The sequence below is a fragment of the Miniopterus natalensis genome, chromosome 19, assembly GCF_054644295.1.
Source record: "Miniopterus natalensis isolate mMinNat1 chromosome 19, mMinNat1.hap1, whole genome shotgun sequence".
Taxonomy (NCBI): Eukaryota; Metazoa; Chordata; class Mammalia; order Chiroptera; family Miniopteridae; genus Miniopterus; species Miniopterus natalensis.
The window spans coordinates 4,964,338-4,979,141 of NC_142099.1; the positions used below are offsets into that span (position 1 = coordinate 4,964,338).

General features: G+C 42.2%; 1 protein-coding gene and 1 long non-coding RNA gene across 3 annotated transcripts in view; one reads left to right on the forward strand and one right to left on the reverse strand.

Moving 5' to 3' along the window:
* The window catches only part of LOC148090847 (uncharacterized), a 79,453-nt gene that overhangs the window by 32,301 nt on the left and 32,348 nt on the right, over positions 1-14,804 (forward strand). The window lies entirely within an intron of this gene.
* SORT1 (sortilin 1) overlaps positions 1-14,804 on the reverse strand; it is a 54,954-nt gene that overhangs the window by 15,375 nt on the left and 24,775 nt on the right. Inside the window, exons 4-11 of one of the 2 annotated variants that reach the window (XM_087827916.1) lie at positions 12,777-12,879; positions 12,100-12,264; positions 9,296-9,369; positions 6,825-6,874; positions 5,829-5,959; positions 3,005-3,149; positions 2,019-2,174; positions 122-228 (exon numbers count right to left, since the gene is read on the reverse strand). In XM_087827916.1, the coding sequence (XP_087684042.1) occupies positions 122-228; positions 2,019-2,174; positions 3,005-3,149; positions 5,829-5,959; positions 6,825-6,874; positions 9,296-9,369; positions 12,100-12,264; positions 12,777-12,879 (931 nt within the window). The remainder of the gene's footprint in view (positions 1-121; positions 229-2,018; positions 2,175-3,004; positions 3,150-5,828; positions 5,960-6,824; positions 6,875-9,295; positions 9,370-12,099; positions 12,265-12,776; positions 12,880-14,804) is intronic. The other variant, XM_087827917.1, reaches the window with a different exon arrangement.

The following is a 14,804-nucleotide window of genomic DNA, read 5'->3' on the forward strand; positions in this document are numbered from 1 at the left end:
ATTTCCAAACTTTCCACCTTTACCTGTGGGCCCTAATCAGGTATGAAACTTCATTATTCAAAGAGCAGAACAGAGTGGCTGCTTTGCTCCAAATACATGTGACAACTGAAGTAAAACAAACCTCGTTCTTATTTTTTGCTGTAGCATCACATTCACTTTTCTCAGGCTTCCTCAGATGCTTCCACCTTCCTCCTTGGTCAAACGTGATCATAGTCTGGATAGAGTTATCTGCATGGGAAGAGAATGGTATTAAGCCTGACACACTGGAAGAACCCAATTAAGTCCAGTTTCTCATTGCAGAACTTGCTCCTAACTGAGACCATACAGCTCCATTACAACCCTGGAGTCCCATAAGCTTGTAACACTCAACATTATGGCTCAGTGTTAGTGAGTAACAGAGCAGCACTCTAAATATGGTATCTGAAGAAGGCTTCCCACCTGAACAGGACCCAATGGATTCCAGAAATCATCTAGACGGACACTCTTGAAAAAAGATACCTTTTATCAATCAGTTTCCTCCTTACCAACACAAACAGGCTGATGTCCACTCTCCTTCCCCGTTAGTTTGCCTTGAAGTAAGCTCTACAATGGGAAGGCATCCTGTCTTAACTTTATAGGCAAGGCCATGATACTGGGCTTGTTTTAGGGAATCTCAGGATTCAAATGTGTATGCACAAGTCTGAATTAATAGTTCCTAATTTTTGTCTCTCCATTACCTCATATCCTATCCCTCTTACATATTTTTTTCCCCATGTCTCTTCCCCATTCTCTGTTTTCAATGATATAAACTGTTATAGGTTTAAATTCGGAGATAATATGCTTTGAGTGTTCCAAGGAATATAAAACAAGAAAGCAAATCAAAGCAAATTCACTTACTCAATAAATATATGTTTTTAAATCCTCACCCAAGGATATGTTTCTACTGAATTTTTTTTTTTTTTTTTTTTTTTTAAGAGAGAGGGGAAGGGAGGGGGAGAGAGAGAAAGCATCAATGTGAGAGAGAAACATCAATCAGTTGCCTCTCACACGTGCCCTGACCAGGGATCGAACCCACAACCCAGGTATATGCCCTGACCAGGAATTGAACCCACAATTTTTTGGTGCAGGGGAGGATGCTCTAACCGAGCTACACCTGCTAATAAATATTTTTGTGTGCCCACTATGTGAAAACTTGTAAGCCTTTGAGAATATATCAGTGAACAAACCTGAAAAAAACCTTTGTGAAATATATATTCTAGTAAGGTGGGACAAACACTAGATGTAGTAAACAGGTAAATTACATAGTATGTTAGAAAATAAGTGCTACGGAAAAAACCTGCATAGCTAAAGGGGGACAGACTGTGTGTGTGTGAGTGGAGGAAGGCAGACTGAAATTTAAAATATGATAGTCAAGGCGAGTCTCATTCAGAAAGTAAATGAGCAAAGGCTGGAAGGAGGAAGGTGTCAGCCCTGCAAATATCTGGGAAAACAAAGAACAGTCAGTGCAAATCTCCAAACCATGAGTGTGTGAACTGGGTGGGCTTAGGGGATTGGCACAGAACTTGAGAGCTGGAGTGACTAGAATAGAGGGAGAGAGGAGAGAAGAGTGGGAGGTGAGGTCAGGGAGAAAATAGAGGCCAACATCACTTGACCTTGCAAACCATTGCAAGGTCTTTACAAGAACGAACACCCTCTCCCCACCTCCTATCAAAAACTAAATATATAAAATCGTAAGAGTCTCCTTGGGGCAGCGAGTCTCTGTACTCTAGAGTAATGTGTTTACTTGTATAGGTGAGCTTTGGTAAAGGTGAGCACTGCAGAACCGCTGAGCAGAATGCAAGAGGAAGCTTGGCTGGCTACTGCTGTGCCCTCTATCTTTCTTAGTTCTATTTACCATCACTTGCTTAACGTAGAGCCCGAATTTACATAGGTAGGCTGCTGGCTAGGTAAGCAATGTTACTGGGGGAAAGGGCCACCAGTCTCCCCAAAAGCCTCACTCCCAACATGTTCAGCTGAAGGAGAGCTGTGCCAATACTCACCCTCAGAGAGCACACTTGTTATGTAGACCCCGCGGAGGGAGGTCACATTGGTAAAGTCTGTCTCACCACCGGTCGTGGTATAAAGATGTCGGTCCAAGGACTTGGAATAGACAATGCCTCTATCGTCCGAGGTAAAGATAGTGCCAAACCCGGTATCTGAAATAGGCAAACAAACAAAAACACTGAGTCTTGGGAGGGAACAGAGAGGCAACAAATGTCTAACCATACACATGACTGAATGACTGCACATTAGCCATCCATCTCTCTTCATGATGTAGATGCAGACCTGAGATTCAATCAAGATTTGATGCTCAAGATCTTCATGTCCATCTTTAATTCCAGTACCCATGATACTTAGTGCCTAGAGTATGGTAGACTTTGTTAAGTGAATTAACCAGATGCTACAGAAAAGCTCTTCCTAGATATATTGTGGTGGCAGAGGAACTGTGTTTAGATTCGTACCTTACACATCTCTAAATCTTTACACTCTGAAACAATGCTTCTCAAACTGTGACAAAGGATCAATTTTTGAATTTCCACTATGACACAAACCACTGCTTTTGTAAAATATAATAAAAATTAATCACTAGAACAATGAAATACAAAAGACAAAATATATCCATCAACTCTTTTATCATTAGATTCAACAGATATAAAATTACTTTATCAAGTGGCTTTAAGAGTTTCTAAATGCTTGCTCTCATTTCCTATACTTATTTGCTAACAGTTTGCAAATCAGCACGTCCTCTGAGAATTCTTTGAGCAACACTGTTCTAGAACACTTGGATATGCACACAAACCACACAATGTCAAAACAAGTGGCCTTTTTAACAGAGGTTACATATTCTAAGACAGACTATTCAGTAGGGCACTAATAAATTCCTAGGAGTAAGAGGAAAATCGACATGTAAGAATGAAAGCTACTAAAAGTAGGGCTTATAGCTTCAATCTATGAATTCAAGGGCGGGCCACTGATTTGCTCTTACCTCCAGGCTCATCTACGTGCATGAACACCATGTCATCATTGGCTGCTAGAATAGAGTAGAACTGTTCCTGCCCCACAGAGGGGAGCTGGGCCATGCTCCACGTGTCCCCTTGATCAGTTGACACATGAATCCTTCTTGTTGTATCCTGGAACAAATGCCAACATTTATCTTTTTAATTTCCTGCCAGGGTGTCATGTGCAGGGACATACTAGATACGTGATTATTAATAATTATAAGTATCATTATCCATCTCCTCACTGGATACAACTGTTATAAATGAAATGTCCCAACTACCTAGTAATTTCTAACCTCTAGCAAAGTTCCAGGCAATGGGATAATCCATTCTATTATAAGCAAAGCTATCCTGGCTTCCTCTCTGTCTTCTTCATTCTGGTGCATCCTGTGAGATATTATCCTCCTAACCTCCGACATTCCAGTTTCCTTCAATAGAGCTAAGGGTGTGATGGGACCATCACTGGTTTGGCTTTACAGCCACTCACATAGGCGTGCTCAGATAATTCTTAAATGGTAATTGCTACATAAAGGTCTGGTCCCTTTGAGACAGTCCTGGCATAATACAAAGAATTAGATAACTAAAGGTCTAGAAGATAGAGATGAAACCCATGTTTGGGAGATGACAAGGGAAGTCAAGCTGTGACACATCTCTTTAAGGAAGTCTCTCAGAACAGCCATAAGTGCACAGGCTGGGAAGAGGCCAAGCAGCATCAGAAATTAATAAAAGGAAGCTGATCAGGGTTTAGCTGTTAAAAGGAGTCTATTCAGGATGCAATTAACACCTACTTTCTGATAAATAGTTTAGAATAGCTACTAGATGCAAATTAGCCAGGGCATGAGACTGAATCCCAGGGCCTCCTTATGTTAAACACTCTTTAAATTTCAGTGACAAGTGCATTTTACTTATTTTTCTAAAACTTATATCGAGATGTTCACTTTGAATCTTACTCTCGTTGTTATAGGTAGAAGCTAGAGTTCAAAAGCACATAGTGGACTTTTAGTTTTGTAGACAGTCACAGTACAGTGCAGGAGGCTACCTCTGGAATCAGACAGTCTGATTTTCACCAGGGTTCAAGTTACTCAGTTTCCTCAAACAGAAATCGAAGGAACAGTATTTGCTTATAGGGCTGTTAGGAGGATTATTACAAAATTGCTCGAGGGAGTTACTGCAGTTACTGTGTCTGCTCACCCAGCTCCAATTCTCTCCAAGCCCACTAATCAGTCTTTCAACCTCAGTCCTGCAATGAAACTGCTGTAGTCAAGCTCACCAACAACCTCCACTTTGACAACAGTGGCTAATTCTCAGCACTCATCTAACGCAACATCTCAGCTGAGTTTAGTACATTTGGTCCTTCTTGAAATACCTTTTTCACTTGTTTTTCATGATCTCACACTGTCCTATTTGCCCTGCCCACTGGTCCCGCCCTCCCAGTCTTCTTCCCTGGGTTCTCCATCTCTTTCCAACCTTTCAGTGGTGGGCGCTTCAGGGTGTGCTCAGTCCTCCCACCTCTTCTCTACCTACTCAATCCTACAGGAAGATATCTAGTCACGTGGCTCTAAACACCATATGATTTGGGGAGAACCCTATACCCAAATGCTTACTTGACATTTCCACTTAGATATCTGATAGGCATCTCATATCCAAACTGAATTCTTCATCATCCTTCCCCAAATCCACTTCTCCTACAGTCTTTGCCATCATAGTAAATAGCACCACCATTCATCCCGCTGCTCAGGCCAAAGTCTCTAAAGTTATCCTTGGTTCCTCTCATTCTCTCACAATCCACATTAATTCATCAACAAACCCTATTGGCAATACATTGAAAAATATATCCACCATTTAACCACTTCTCCCCTCTTCCACTTCTCACTCTACTCTGACAACCTCTCAGCTGCTCTGGCTGCTTCCATGCCTGTGCTGGCAGGCCATTCTTTGCACACTTATTCTGTCAGATTACCGCACCCTGCTCACAACCCTTTCGCAGCTTCCCAACACAGTAAGAATAAAAGCCAAGGTCTTAATCACAACCTATAAAGGCCCTGGAGAATCTGGCCGCTAGCTCCCCCTTTGGATTGCCCTTCTCTGGGTCCCAGCCACACTACCATTCTCACTTCCTTCAATATATCAAGCATGCTCCAGCCTGAGGTCTTTGCACGTACTGTTTCCTCAGCCTAGACACAGCTATGCTCTGTCCTCAGTCAGGTCTGAGAGAGCAAGTCCAAACCAACCACCTGAAACAGCCCTGCTCCAATTCCTGTCACTTCCTATTTCCTTATACTGCTTTAGATTTCTTCATAGTTTTAATCATTACTTGACATCACATCATATTTCTTAGTTTAGTATGTATCTCCCCTACTTAACTAATAACCTCTGAGAACAGACCATTTATCTGTTTTTGTCACTGCTAGGTACCTGTTTCTATTATTATTACTGGACAATGAACAATGGATTGCTCTTTTCAGAGATGCATGTTTGAGTGAAGCCCAGACACTGGGTCTACACTTCCCAAAACAGACACCAGAATCCATGGGGTAGGATAGGCTGAAGCACAGAATAGCCGAGAAGAGGCAATCAGTCTCTATAAAAAGAATCACCCCAAATCCTACAGTGATATTAAATATTGCAAAAAGGCAAGCAACTCTGTCAGTACAAGCAGTAGAAGGGATCTACTGGAGGCATATTTACAGAAATATTAGAATTCGAAGAGAAGAGAGAGAAGAGAAGAGAAGAGAAGAGAAGAGAAGAGAAGAGAAGAGAAGAGAAGAGAAGAGAAGAGAAGAGAAGAAGAGAAAAGAGGCAAACACTCACCTTGTCAGCCATCACCGAGGCAAAAAGGAAACGTCCCCCAAGACCGAATGAGTAGATTTTCGCACCAATGGTTTTGAAGCTTTTCCCCAAGTCTGAAGTTCTCCATAACTCCAGTGCCCCAAGGTCAGCTTCTTAAACAATACAAAATATTAATTAAAATTTTACTTCCTGGTGAGCCTCTAGTTCAAACAACTGTTTTAGAACTGCTCTTAATTTTATAGCTACAGGATTTTTAATCCTATGCATGTTAACCAAGCAAATATAAACTGATGTGTATTAGAGATAGGGAATTCACATGTGGGTTTTATTTTTATACGTGAGAGATTTTACATTGGGCAGAAAGATGGAGTTTACTTAATTCCAATACAGTGTTGCATAAAAACATCATAACCACAGCATCCTGTTTATGGACTTCATGGCACCATTTGAAATTATCTTAGTCTATTTTAAGTTGCTTGAGTTTGGGTTTTCTTGTTGGTCACCCATCATCCTTACTTGAATTCAGCTCCATGAGAGCAGGCCTTGGGTCTCTTGTTATCTCCATCCTTAGCTAGTGTTTAGCACACTACTGCAGGTGCTCAAATGAATAAATGAATGAATTTGTTGAATAAATTAGTAAACAATTATGCTTTCTGCTTTGAAACTGTCACTGATGGGAAAGCCACTGGCTTCCACTGACAAACACAATCCATACTCTTCTGCAGAAATCACTAGGCATTTCAATCTGTTATTGTTTGTAGCTTAATGTTTACTTTATGTAAATACACTGCTGAAATTAAGTACAGTGTCTCTGTGTACAGCCTACATTTTTATTTGACCTAAGGCACAGTATAGTAATTTGGTTATACTTTCAAGATTTTAAAAATCAATAACAGCTATTTTCAGCTATTAAAATTATAGAAGAATGGAGGGATCTTTGATGTTTCTACCTCTTATGACTCAGAATATTCTACCATGAATGGACAGGACATTCTTCTGGGACTAAAATATACTTACTGCAGGAGCCATTCACATAGGTAGTAAAAAAGATGGTGTTTTCTGCTCCCCTACAATGAAGCAAAGACAGGAAAAAGACATAGTTCAGGATGTTAATGGGCTGTGTGGATCTTAATCACAAAACTCCAAGGAAGTCTAATAAGCCTCCTCCACAGGTACTAGCCAAAGCAGCTTCCTCGGATGCTGTACAGGGATTCTTTCACAGCTCCCTGGCCCCAGGCATTTGCCACAGTCCACTACACTTCTTTGTGTCAGCTCTTCTAGCTGGTCAAACTGGTCTACTTACACTCTCCACATCTATCTCCTGCATTTCCTCATACTGTTTCCTTCTTAAAATGCTCTTCTCTTGTGTAACCAAATCTTACCCTCACAGTCTTCAGGCTGCAGCTTACAATCTAGCTCTTCCACAAAGCTTTCCCTGGCACTCCACCTAGAAAGCTTCTTTGCTACAAACTTCTACAGCAGTGGTTCTCGACCAGGGGTGACTTTGCTCCCCAAGGGACATTTCTGGTTGTCACAACTGGGAGAAGGGAAGTTGTTACTAGTACCTAGTACCCAGTGGAGGCCAGAGATGCTGCTAAACATCCTGCAATGCACAGGACCCCCGCCCCCAACAAAGAACTATCCAGGCCAAAGTGTCATCAGTGCTGAGGTGGAGAAACTCTGTTGGAGAGCACTGTGCCATTCTGTATCAGCCACCTGGCACTCCTTTGTCACCCACTGAGTTATTTTAATCACATAATGGATGCCTTATCTCTTTGACTACACTGTTCAGTTCTTCAGGGCAGGTACTAAGTTTATGCTTTGTTGTTTCCCCTCAGAACCTAGTTTGATGCTTTGCATGAGCTAAATAATTTAGTTCTTTCATCTCAAATAGACAACTGGGTCAGAGATTGAATTACTTAAATTCTAAGTTGGAAAAGGAGTTCACAGGGAGCTTGATTCAAACCCTGATAATACTTATACAGTAGCCCAGGCAAAAGGTGCTGGCTCTGAGCATGTTCTTTCAGAACTTTAGGTTGTCAGTTCCTAGAAATCAAAGATCCAAAGGTGCGTAAACAGTCACCAGCAACCCAGTTAGCTTATATTTAGACACTAATCAAAGAAACGAGTTACAAAAGTAAAAAAGCTTGTATGGAATATAAAATGAAATACCATTTAAAAAAAACTTTTTAGTTTTAAAGATGACTTTTCTATTTGTTTCTTTTAGCTTTATTGAGGTGGTATAACTGACGAATGAAATTGTAAGAATTTAAAGTGTACATTGTGGTGATGTATACGTAAAGATCCATTTTAATGATCACAATAACTATAGTCTTACTTGACTACATCCTACAGTGAAATGATTCGTTAATAACTTACTTTAAAAAAACTTCCCTCCTGAAAAGACCACATAAGGTACAAACACATCATTCAAACCCATAAAATAAAAGCAAATATGGCATGTGTCTACATTACAGATTTCCCTGACTCCCTCAGTGAAAGACATTAAATACTAAATTCTTCCTTGGGATTGTGGGTCACTGAACATCAACTATATGAAACTATAACACACTGTGCCCATTAGAAGTTACTGAGGTATGTGTGCACTCTTAATCTAGCGCTAAATAATTTCGTCCTGTTATGTTCCCTCAGTCTTTGCCTGCTCTGACAGTTCCCCTGGCATGGGCTTGTCAGCACTCATGTACCCCGCACCTCTGGCAGCAATCTGCTATTAACTGGGAATCCAGATGAACAAATTTGCTGAAATTAGTCAAAGAGAAAGAACAAAGAAGCTCTAAGCAAGGGTTTGAGCCTAATCAGAATTTTGGAAGTATGATGTCTCTTAATTCAATTCTTGCTCAACCATCCCTCAAATTCCTCAAACAAATCTCTGTTCATAGGCAGAAGGAAAAAAACTAAAGCCCAGAGATGTTAAGCCACTACTAGCAGCAGAGTCAGGTAGGACAAAGGTGACCTGACCCCCTAGTAAGAGCCCCTCCACAACACCTTTAAGCAGGCACCTGGTGGGAGTGTCCCGAGAGAAGTGAATGAGTTCCATCTAATGGACAGTGTGACCCTGGCAACCTGGAAGCTCTGGGCCTTCTCCCTGATTCCTCACCTCATTCCTCATAATTGAACTGGATCTCTAGGTGAGGGGGTGTAAGTCTGGGGGCAAAGCTGTATTTTATGCTCTTCCAGCTGATATCACCATTTATGGAGAATAAACCTTTTACGTGCAGCAGCTACTCAGTCTTGAGCCTTGTTTTCTACTTTATATTCTAAAGTTTAGTGAGACTAAGTCCTCTTTCCTGGCAGATTAGAGGCCCCCCCAGGTCAAGGCCTGTGTCATACCCCTCTCTCGTATCCCTTGTGGCACCCTGAAGAGTACTTGGCACACAGTAAGTGCTCAAAATTTATTCATGTGACTTTTGGCAGCACTGTCAGGAAAGGTTTAGGGCTCTGCACAGATGGAGTCTTCTGTTACTCACCATTTGGCCAAACATACTGCTTTGTGGATTTCTTCCCATTTTCCCCCAAAATTCTTGGACACCCACAGGCCATTCTGAAAGATTATAAATGACTTATCAAAATTCCGGCTTTATCCTGTGCAGCTGCTTGTATGACCTTTAATAATTTATATCTAATCATTAGGGACAGTAAACACACATGAAGTTCCATCTGAGCTCCAGAGACACACACATGGTTTACAGGGGCCCCTTCAGAGGCTGGGAAGTTGTGAATAACAAATGCTTATGAAGTTTTTCTACTATGTGCCAGGCATTGTACCAGACATTGCACTGGGGATACAAAGATGAATAAGACACACTCCCTCCTCTCAAGGAGCTCACAGTTAACAAGGGGCCCAGATAAGAAAGTGCGATAAGATGGGGTAGGTGTTATGGAAACACACTCTGGGGTAAGGACAGGGAAAAGAGAGACCATGCATCAGAGATGGTTTGTGAGGAAGACAGTTGAATTGAGTCTTAAGTGATGAGCAGTGTAACCAAAAGGAGGCAGGTGGGGAGATGAGATGTCAGGGCACAAAGATAGTCTAGGACTAGCACAGGCAGAGAGGTGACAGACATGGTGGTGTGTGCAGGGAGCTCAAAGCTTCAGACACTGCTAGAGCACACAATTCATGGTGAGGGAAGGAGCAGCTAATGCAGGGAGAAGGGGAGCTGGGATACTCGGATGACAATGGGAAAGACGGACGGCACAGCATCTAAACCAGAGGCAGGAAAAGCACTGCCTTCATTTAGTTAGTGGTCCTAAGCCACGGCTGTGAGGGATAGGCTCAGGAAGAATTGAGAAGTTGGGTTCAGTAGAACTGGACTTTTCCTGTAGGGCAGGATGGGATGTGTATGTTGGGGAGCAGTTGATCACACTGGGATTCTGGCTGAGGGATGAGAGGCACTGTGGAATCTTTAACCAGTACGAGGATTAAGAGAAGGAGGGTACATCTGAGAGGAATGCAGAAAGAAGTCAGTTTAGATTGAGTCTGACGTGCCTACGGGACATCCAGGTAGACATGCCCAGGGGGCAGCAAGACAGGAATCAGAAGCCTCAGGAGGAAGCCAGAACCAGAGACAGGGTCTTGAGAGTCTCACGCATCACAGTGATGGTTAAAATGGTATGAGTGGGGGAGATTGCTAAGTGGAATGGGCAGTAGTGATTTAGGGGTAGGTTGAAAGGAGTTGAAGAAAGAGACCAAGAAGGAATGGTCAGAAGATAGGAAAGAACTAAAGGGAATGATGTCACCAAAGCCAAGCAAGCAGAGCTCCCTAAAGAAGGGATTGGCTGAACCTTTCAAATGCAGCAGAGACAGTGAGATGAAGACTGACAGTGTCAGTTGTACTGAGCCCAGATTCAGTGGAGGGGGGCAGAGGTATCCTGGTACAGCTGGAATTAAATGGGGCTGCTACAGGTGCAATTTCCCTTCAGTGCTCCCTGCCCACCATTCTTTTTTCTTTTAATTTTCCTCCTTTGGGAATGTTCACCTCCCAGCATTTCCAATTTACCTAACTCTACTTAGAAACGGGAAAGGGTCTGATAGCACCTATTTGCACTTTAGTACACACTGGCCCATCTTCTCCACCCTGATTTTCGTACTTTAAACTGACCCTTAATTGGAAGAAATTTCAGGTGTAAAAGCAGGCTGCGCTCATCTCTTGCTGAGCATAGCCTATAGCCTGTTTTAACCACCTGAAAATAACATCGTAATGGGGTGGTCAAAGGGGATATCAATGGTTCTGTCCATTCCTAAGGGGTCTCTGCTCCCTGAAGGGCTTTCAGCTTAAGCTGCTAGAAGGAATTTCCAGGAATTGTTTCTTGAAGCTCTAAAGCCTATCCAGCAGGCTAGTTTCCTTCCTCTGGCTTCCTTGAGCTAAGCTTAACTCTGACCTTCCTTGAGCCCCCCCAGCCTTACCTCTGCTCAAAGATCTGCCTACCGAGGCCCAGAACCCAGCAATGGCTCTCAAATTTTGGTGCGCAGGCTCGGCTGGGGAGCTTGTTAAAAACAATAGCCACCTTGCCACCAAAAGTCACTGATGTACTGTACCTGGGCTGGGGCCTAGGAATCTGCATCTTAAACCAGCCTCCCGGGGGGTTCTAACTGATGTTGTTGGTCAGTAGACCACACTCTAAGAAATAAGATGAGAGACAGCCATATAAATATGAAGTGTAATTGTGATTATCATAGTCTAACCACTCAGCCACTGTGGGCCCTTAACATCCACGATAAAGGAGACTGGTTCTCAGGAAGGGAAAGCTGAGTGTGCTCCTCAGGGAATTTCACAAGGGGGGGCGGGACACTTGTTTCTGGGAAGAGTACAAGACTGTTGTAGGGGTACAGGAATTTCAGACTCTGGACACTTAATACATGAGTGTTGAAGACAGAAATCAATATGCTTGATATATTATGCAACAAAAAAGAAAAATTAGAAAGATGTGGTTTGGCCACAGGAAAGTAGCAGTATCAGGAGTGTGACAATCCATGCTTATCCCTTGCAGAACAAGAATGATTAAACTGTTTCCTAGTTCATTTTTCCAACAGCACATGTCTAGTCACTTTAAAAGACTATAATGACAACTAGGTATCATACTTATATGGAATAGACAGAACATGGAAATCGTGCCTTTTACCAAATAGGAAGAAAACACCAAAAATGCATACTTCATGCCACTAGAAAGCAGTCCAATACTGTATAAAACTATTGCCCACGGGTCCTTTTAAGACAGTATATCCTGAGGATACAAATGCAGAAGGCAAGACAAGTTCTTCAGCGAGACTTACTTCAGTGCTGAGGGCTAAAAGATAGTCAGAATTCTGAGGGCTGTACATCATCTGAGTCAGAGGATGAAATGGGAGATTGGTCTGAACAAAGTTCTTTGCAAAATCTGATGATCTGAAGATTCTTCCTCCGCGACTTCCTCCAGACACCTCCGCTGTTAAAATCACCTGGTTTGGAAGAAGCAAGTTCAGATTCAGGGTGCAACACTATGAAAGCACAGGAAGTCCTGCACCATTTCTACAAGACATCAGTTAAGAACACTGTAGTTCCAAAAGTAAGAAGAATTACAAAAACAGATTAGCTGGTGCACCCCACTCCTCAAGTATTAGTCTTATCACAAAATATGACCCTGAATTGAGCTAGTGCATCATACCTATGAATTTGAGCCGACATCAGCCAGTTTCCCAAAGACTAAAATGTCTGCCTTAAGGAGTATACATTGTAATGCTAACCAACTGCCACCTGAAAAATTTGGGTGCATCTTGGACAGGGGCCAAAAAAGAACCTGTGTGTTGAATCCCATTCTTTTGTGAACAGTATTAAATTGTGTTTAACTTTAAAGCACAGTAATAGTGAACTAAATATACTGCTGTGTATCACTGGATCATTCCAGTATTACCACCTAACAGCCCACATGTGGTATCAAGCACAGCTCCCTACATGCACAAATGAGTCTCACCTTTCCAGAGTTCTCAGGACCAATAGCCATGCCAAATTCAGTCCGAATGAAGGTGTTATTGATGAGATTTGTAATATCCTTAAAGTTCTTTCCATAGTCCTCACTGAGAGAAAGAAAAATAAAGACAAATTTAGAATGCAGTGGTCGTGGACACTGTTGGTTCCTACCCAGCTTCCACCACCCCGCCCCTCACTGACTTCATTGAGGCATCACCCGCCCTTGACGAGTTACATGCCTCAGGGGAGCTGATTCCATCCCTAGCTCCAGTGGTGGACTTGATTAGTCTGAAGGAAATTCCACAAGTGCTGGGGTCATGAAGGGGGGAGTGACCCAGATTTAGGCAGTGAGACAAAGGGGGAAATTTGGGATCTATTAGGAAACAGACTTCCTCACACTTCAGACAGTCACCTGATGAAATAAGTGGTCTATCTTTCTTTAGACCAGTGGCTCTCAACCATGATATTTTTGCACACAAACCTTCCAAGCAACCATTTGGTAATGTCTGGAGACATTTTTGATTATCACAGCTCAGGGCTGAGATGCTAGTGGTATCTCATGGGTAGAGGCCAAGGATGCCACTAAACATCCTACAATGCACAGGACAGTTCCACAACAACAAAGAATTATCTGGCCCCAAATGTCCATAGTGCTCGGATTGAGAATCCCCAGCACTGTAGTATGTTAATGTAAAGCAAAAGGTTGCGATAGTCATCCTCACACCATGAGCACAACTTGAAGATGAAGTTAACATAAGTGGAGTGTACTGTGAAGGCAATTCTGGAATCTAGAGAAACAGCACCCACGACACTGGGTTGAACTGACCCTGAAGCCTGTCCATCCTCTGTATTTAGTTATAAGCCATTAATTCCCTTACTATTTATGCTAGTTTGAGTTGGGATCTCTGCTAAGTATAGCTAAAGGCCTCCTAATCTATTAATACAGAGTACTCATGATAAAGCTAAGTTAAGTAGCAGGAGCCTTAAAGTTTCCCCCCCCAAGGGTTATCATCCCAGGGCATAAGTCTCTAATGCTCACAGCACATGAAACACAGCTGGGGAAACAAACTTAACCCCAGCTCTCACATTGTTAGAGATTTTCCCAGGAGTTCATTTCAACAATATCTTTGAGAGGTATTCAATTCCATGTTTAGATTTTGAAAAATACAAGCAAAAAAATCAGTAGCTAATCCTCTTAAAAAGTGATATGGAAAACAAAAAAGTGATACAGAATGTGAAATCTTAATATTCATTTAAATTATATTTTAATGTCTATCAGAGACCACTGTGTATTGCGAGTTAGTTGCCAATGATAACGTAACGTGTGGTGGTCTTCACTGACAGACTATGACTTAAAAGATGGTACAATTTGGCAGCAGTCTCGACAAATAATCACAGAACCAGAGAACATGAGAAATGCAAGGGACTGAAGGGAACATCGTGTCCAACTCCCTCATTTCACAGACCAGGAGGTTCAAGGGGAGGCAATTTATCAAAAGCCAACCAGTTAATTAAGGGCGAAATTGAAACTACAATGCAACTCTCTTAACTCTCAGCCCCAAAGTAGAGACAACTTTTATTGATTTGTGAGGAATTTTTCCCTTACAAACTGCAGTCTTCCTCTATTTTGCCAGGGCTTGTGGCCTGGCAGCAAAGATCAGCTAAGAGGAAACTGGAGACACAGGAGGAAATTATCTTGGAGTGTTTGTTTAGGTCCTGGACAGTATACTAAAGCAAACTACATGTGACTTTAAGTTGTCTGAATAACTTCCCATCTCTTAACACACACACACAGAAAATTCCTAGATAAATAAAAGAGGGATCAGGCACCATCCAACAAATTCCTATATTGCCCCCCACCCTTTTCTGGCTTTGAAGTACAAGAAGAGTTCCTATCTCCCTGACAGCAGGCCAGAGATGTATAAACAATTCCTCGCTCTGCAGTGTAAATGTCATCAACAGCTCAGGCCTTCAAAGGGGCTGGCAGCAACTTGATTATCGCCAGCTTACAAATCTCCCTTCCCTCCCGATA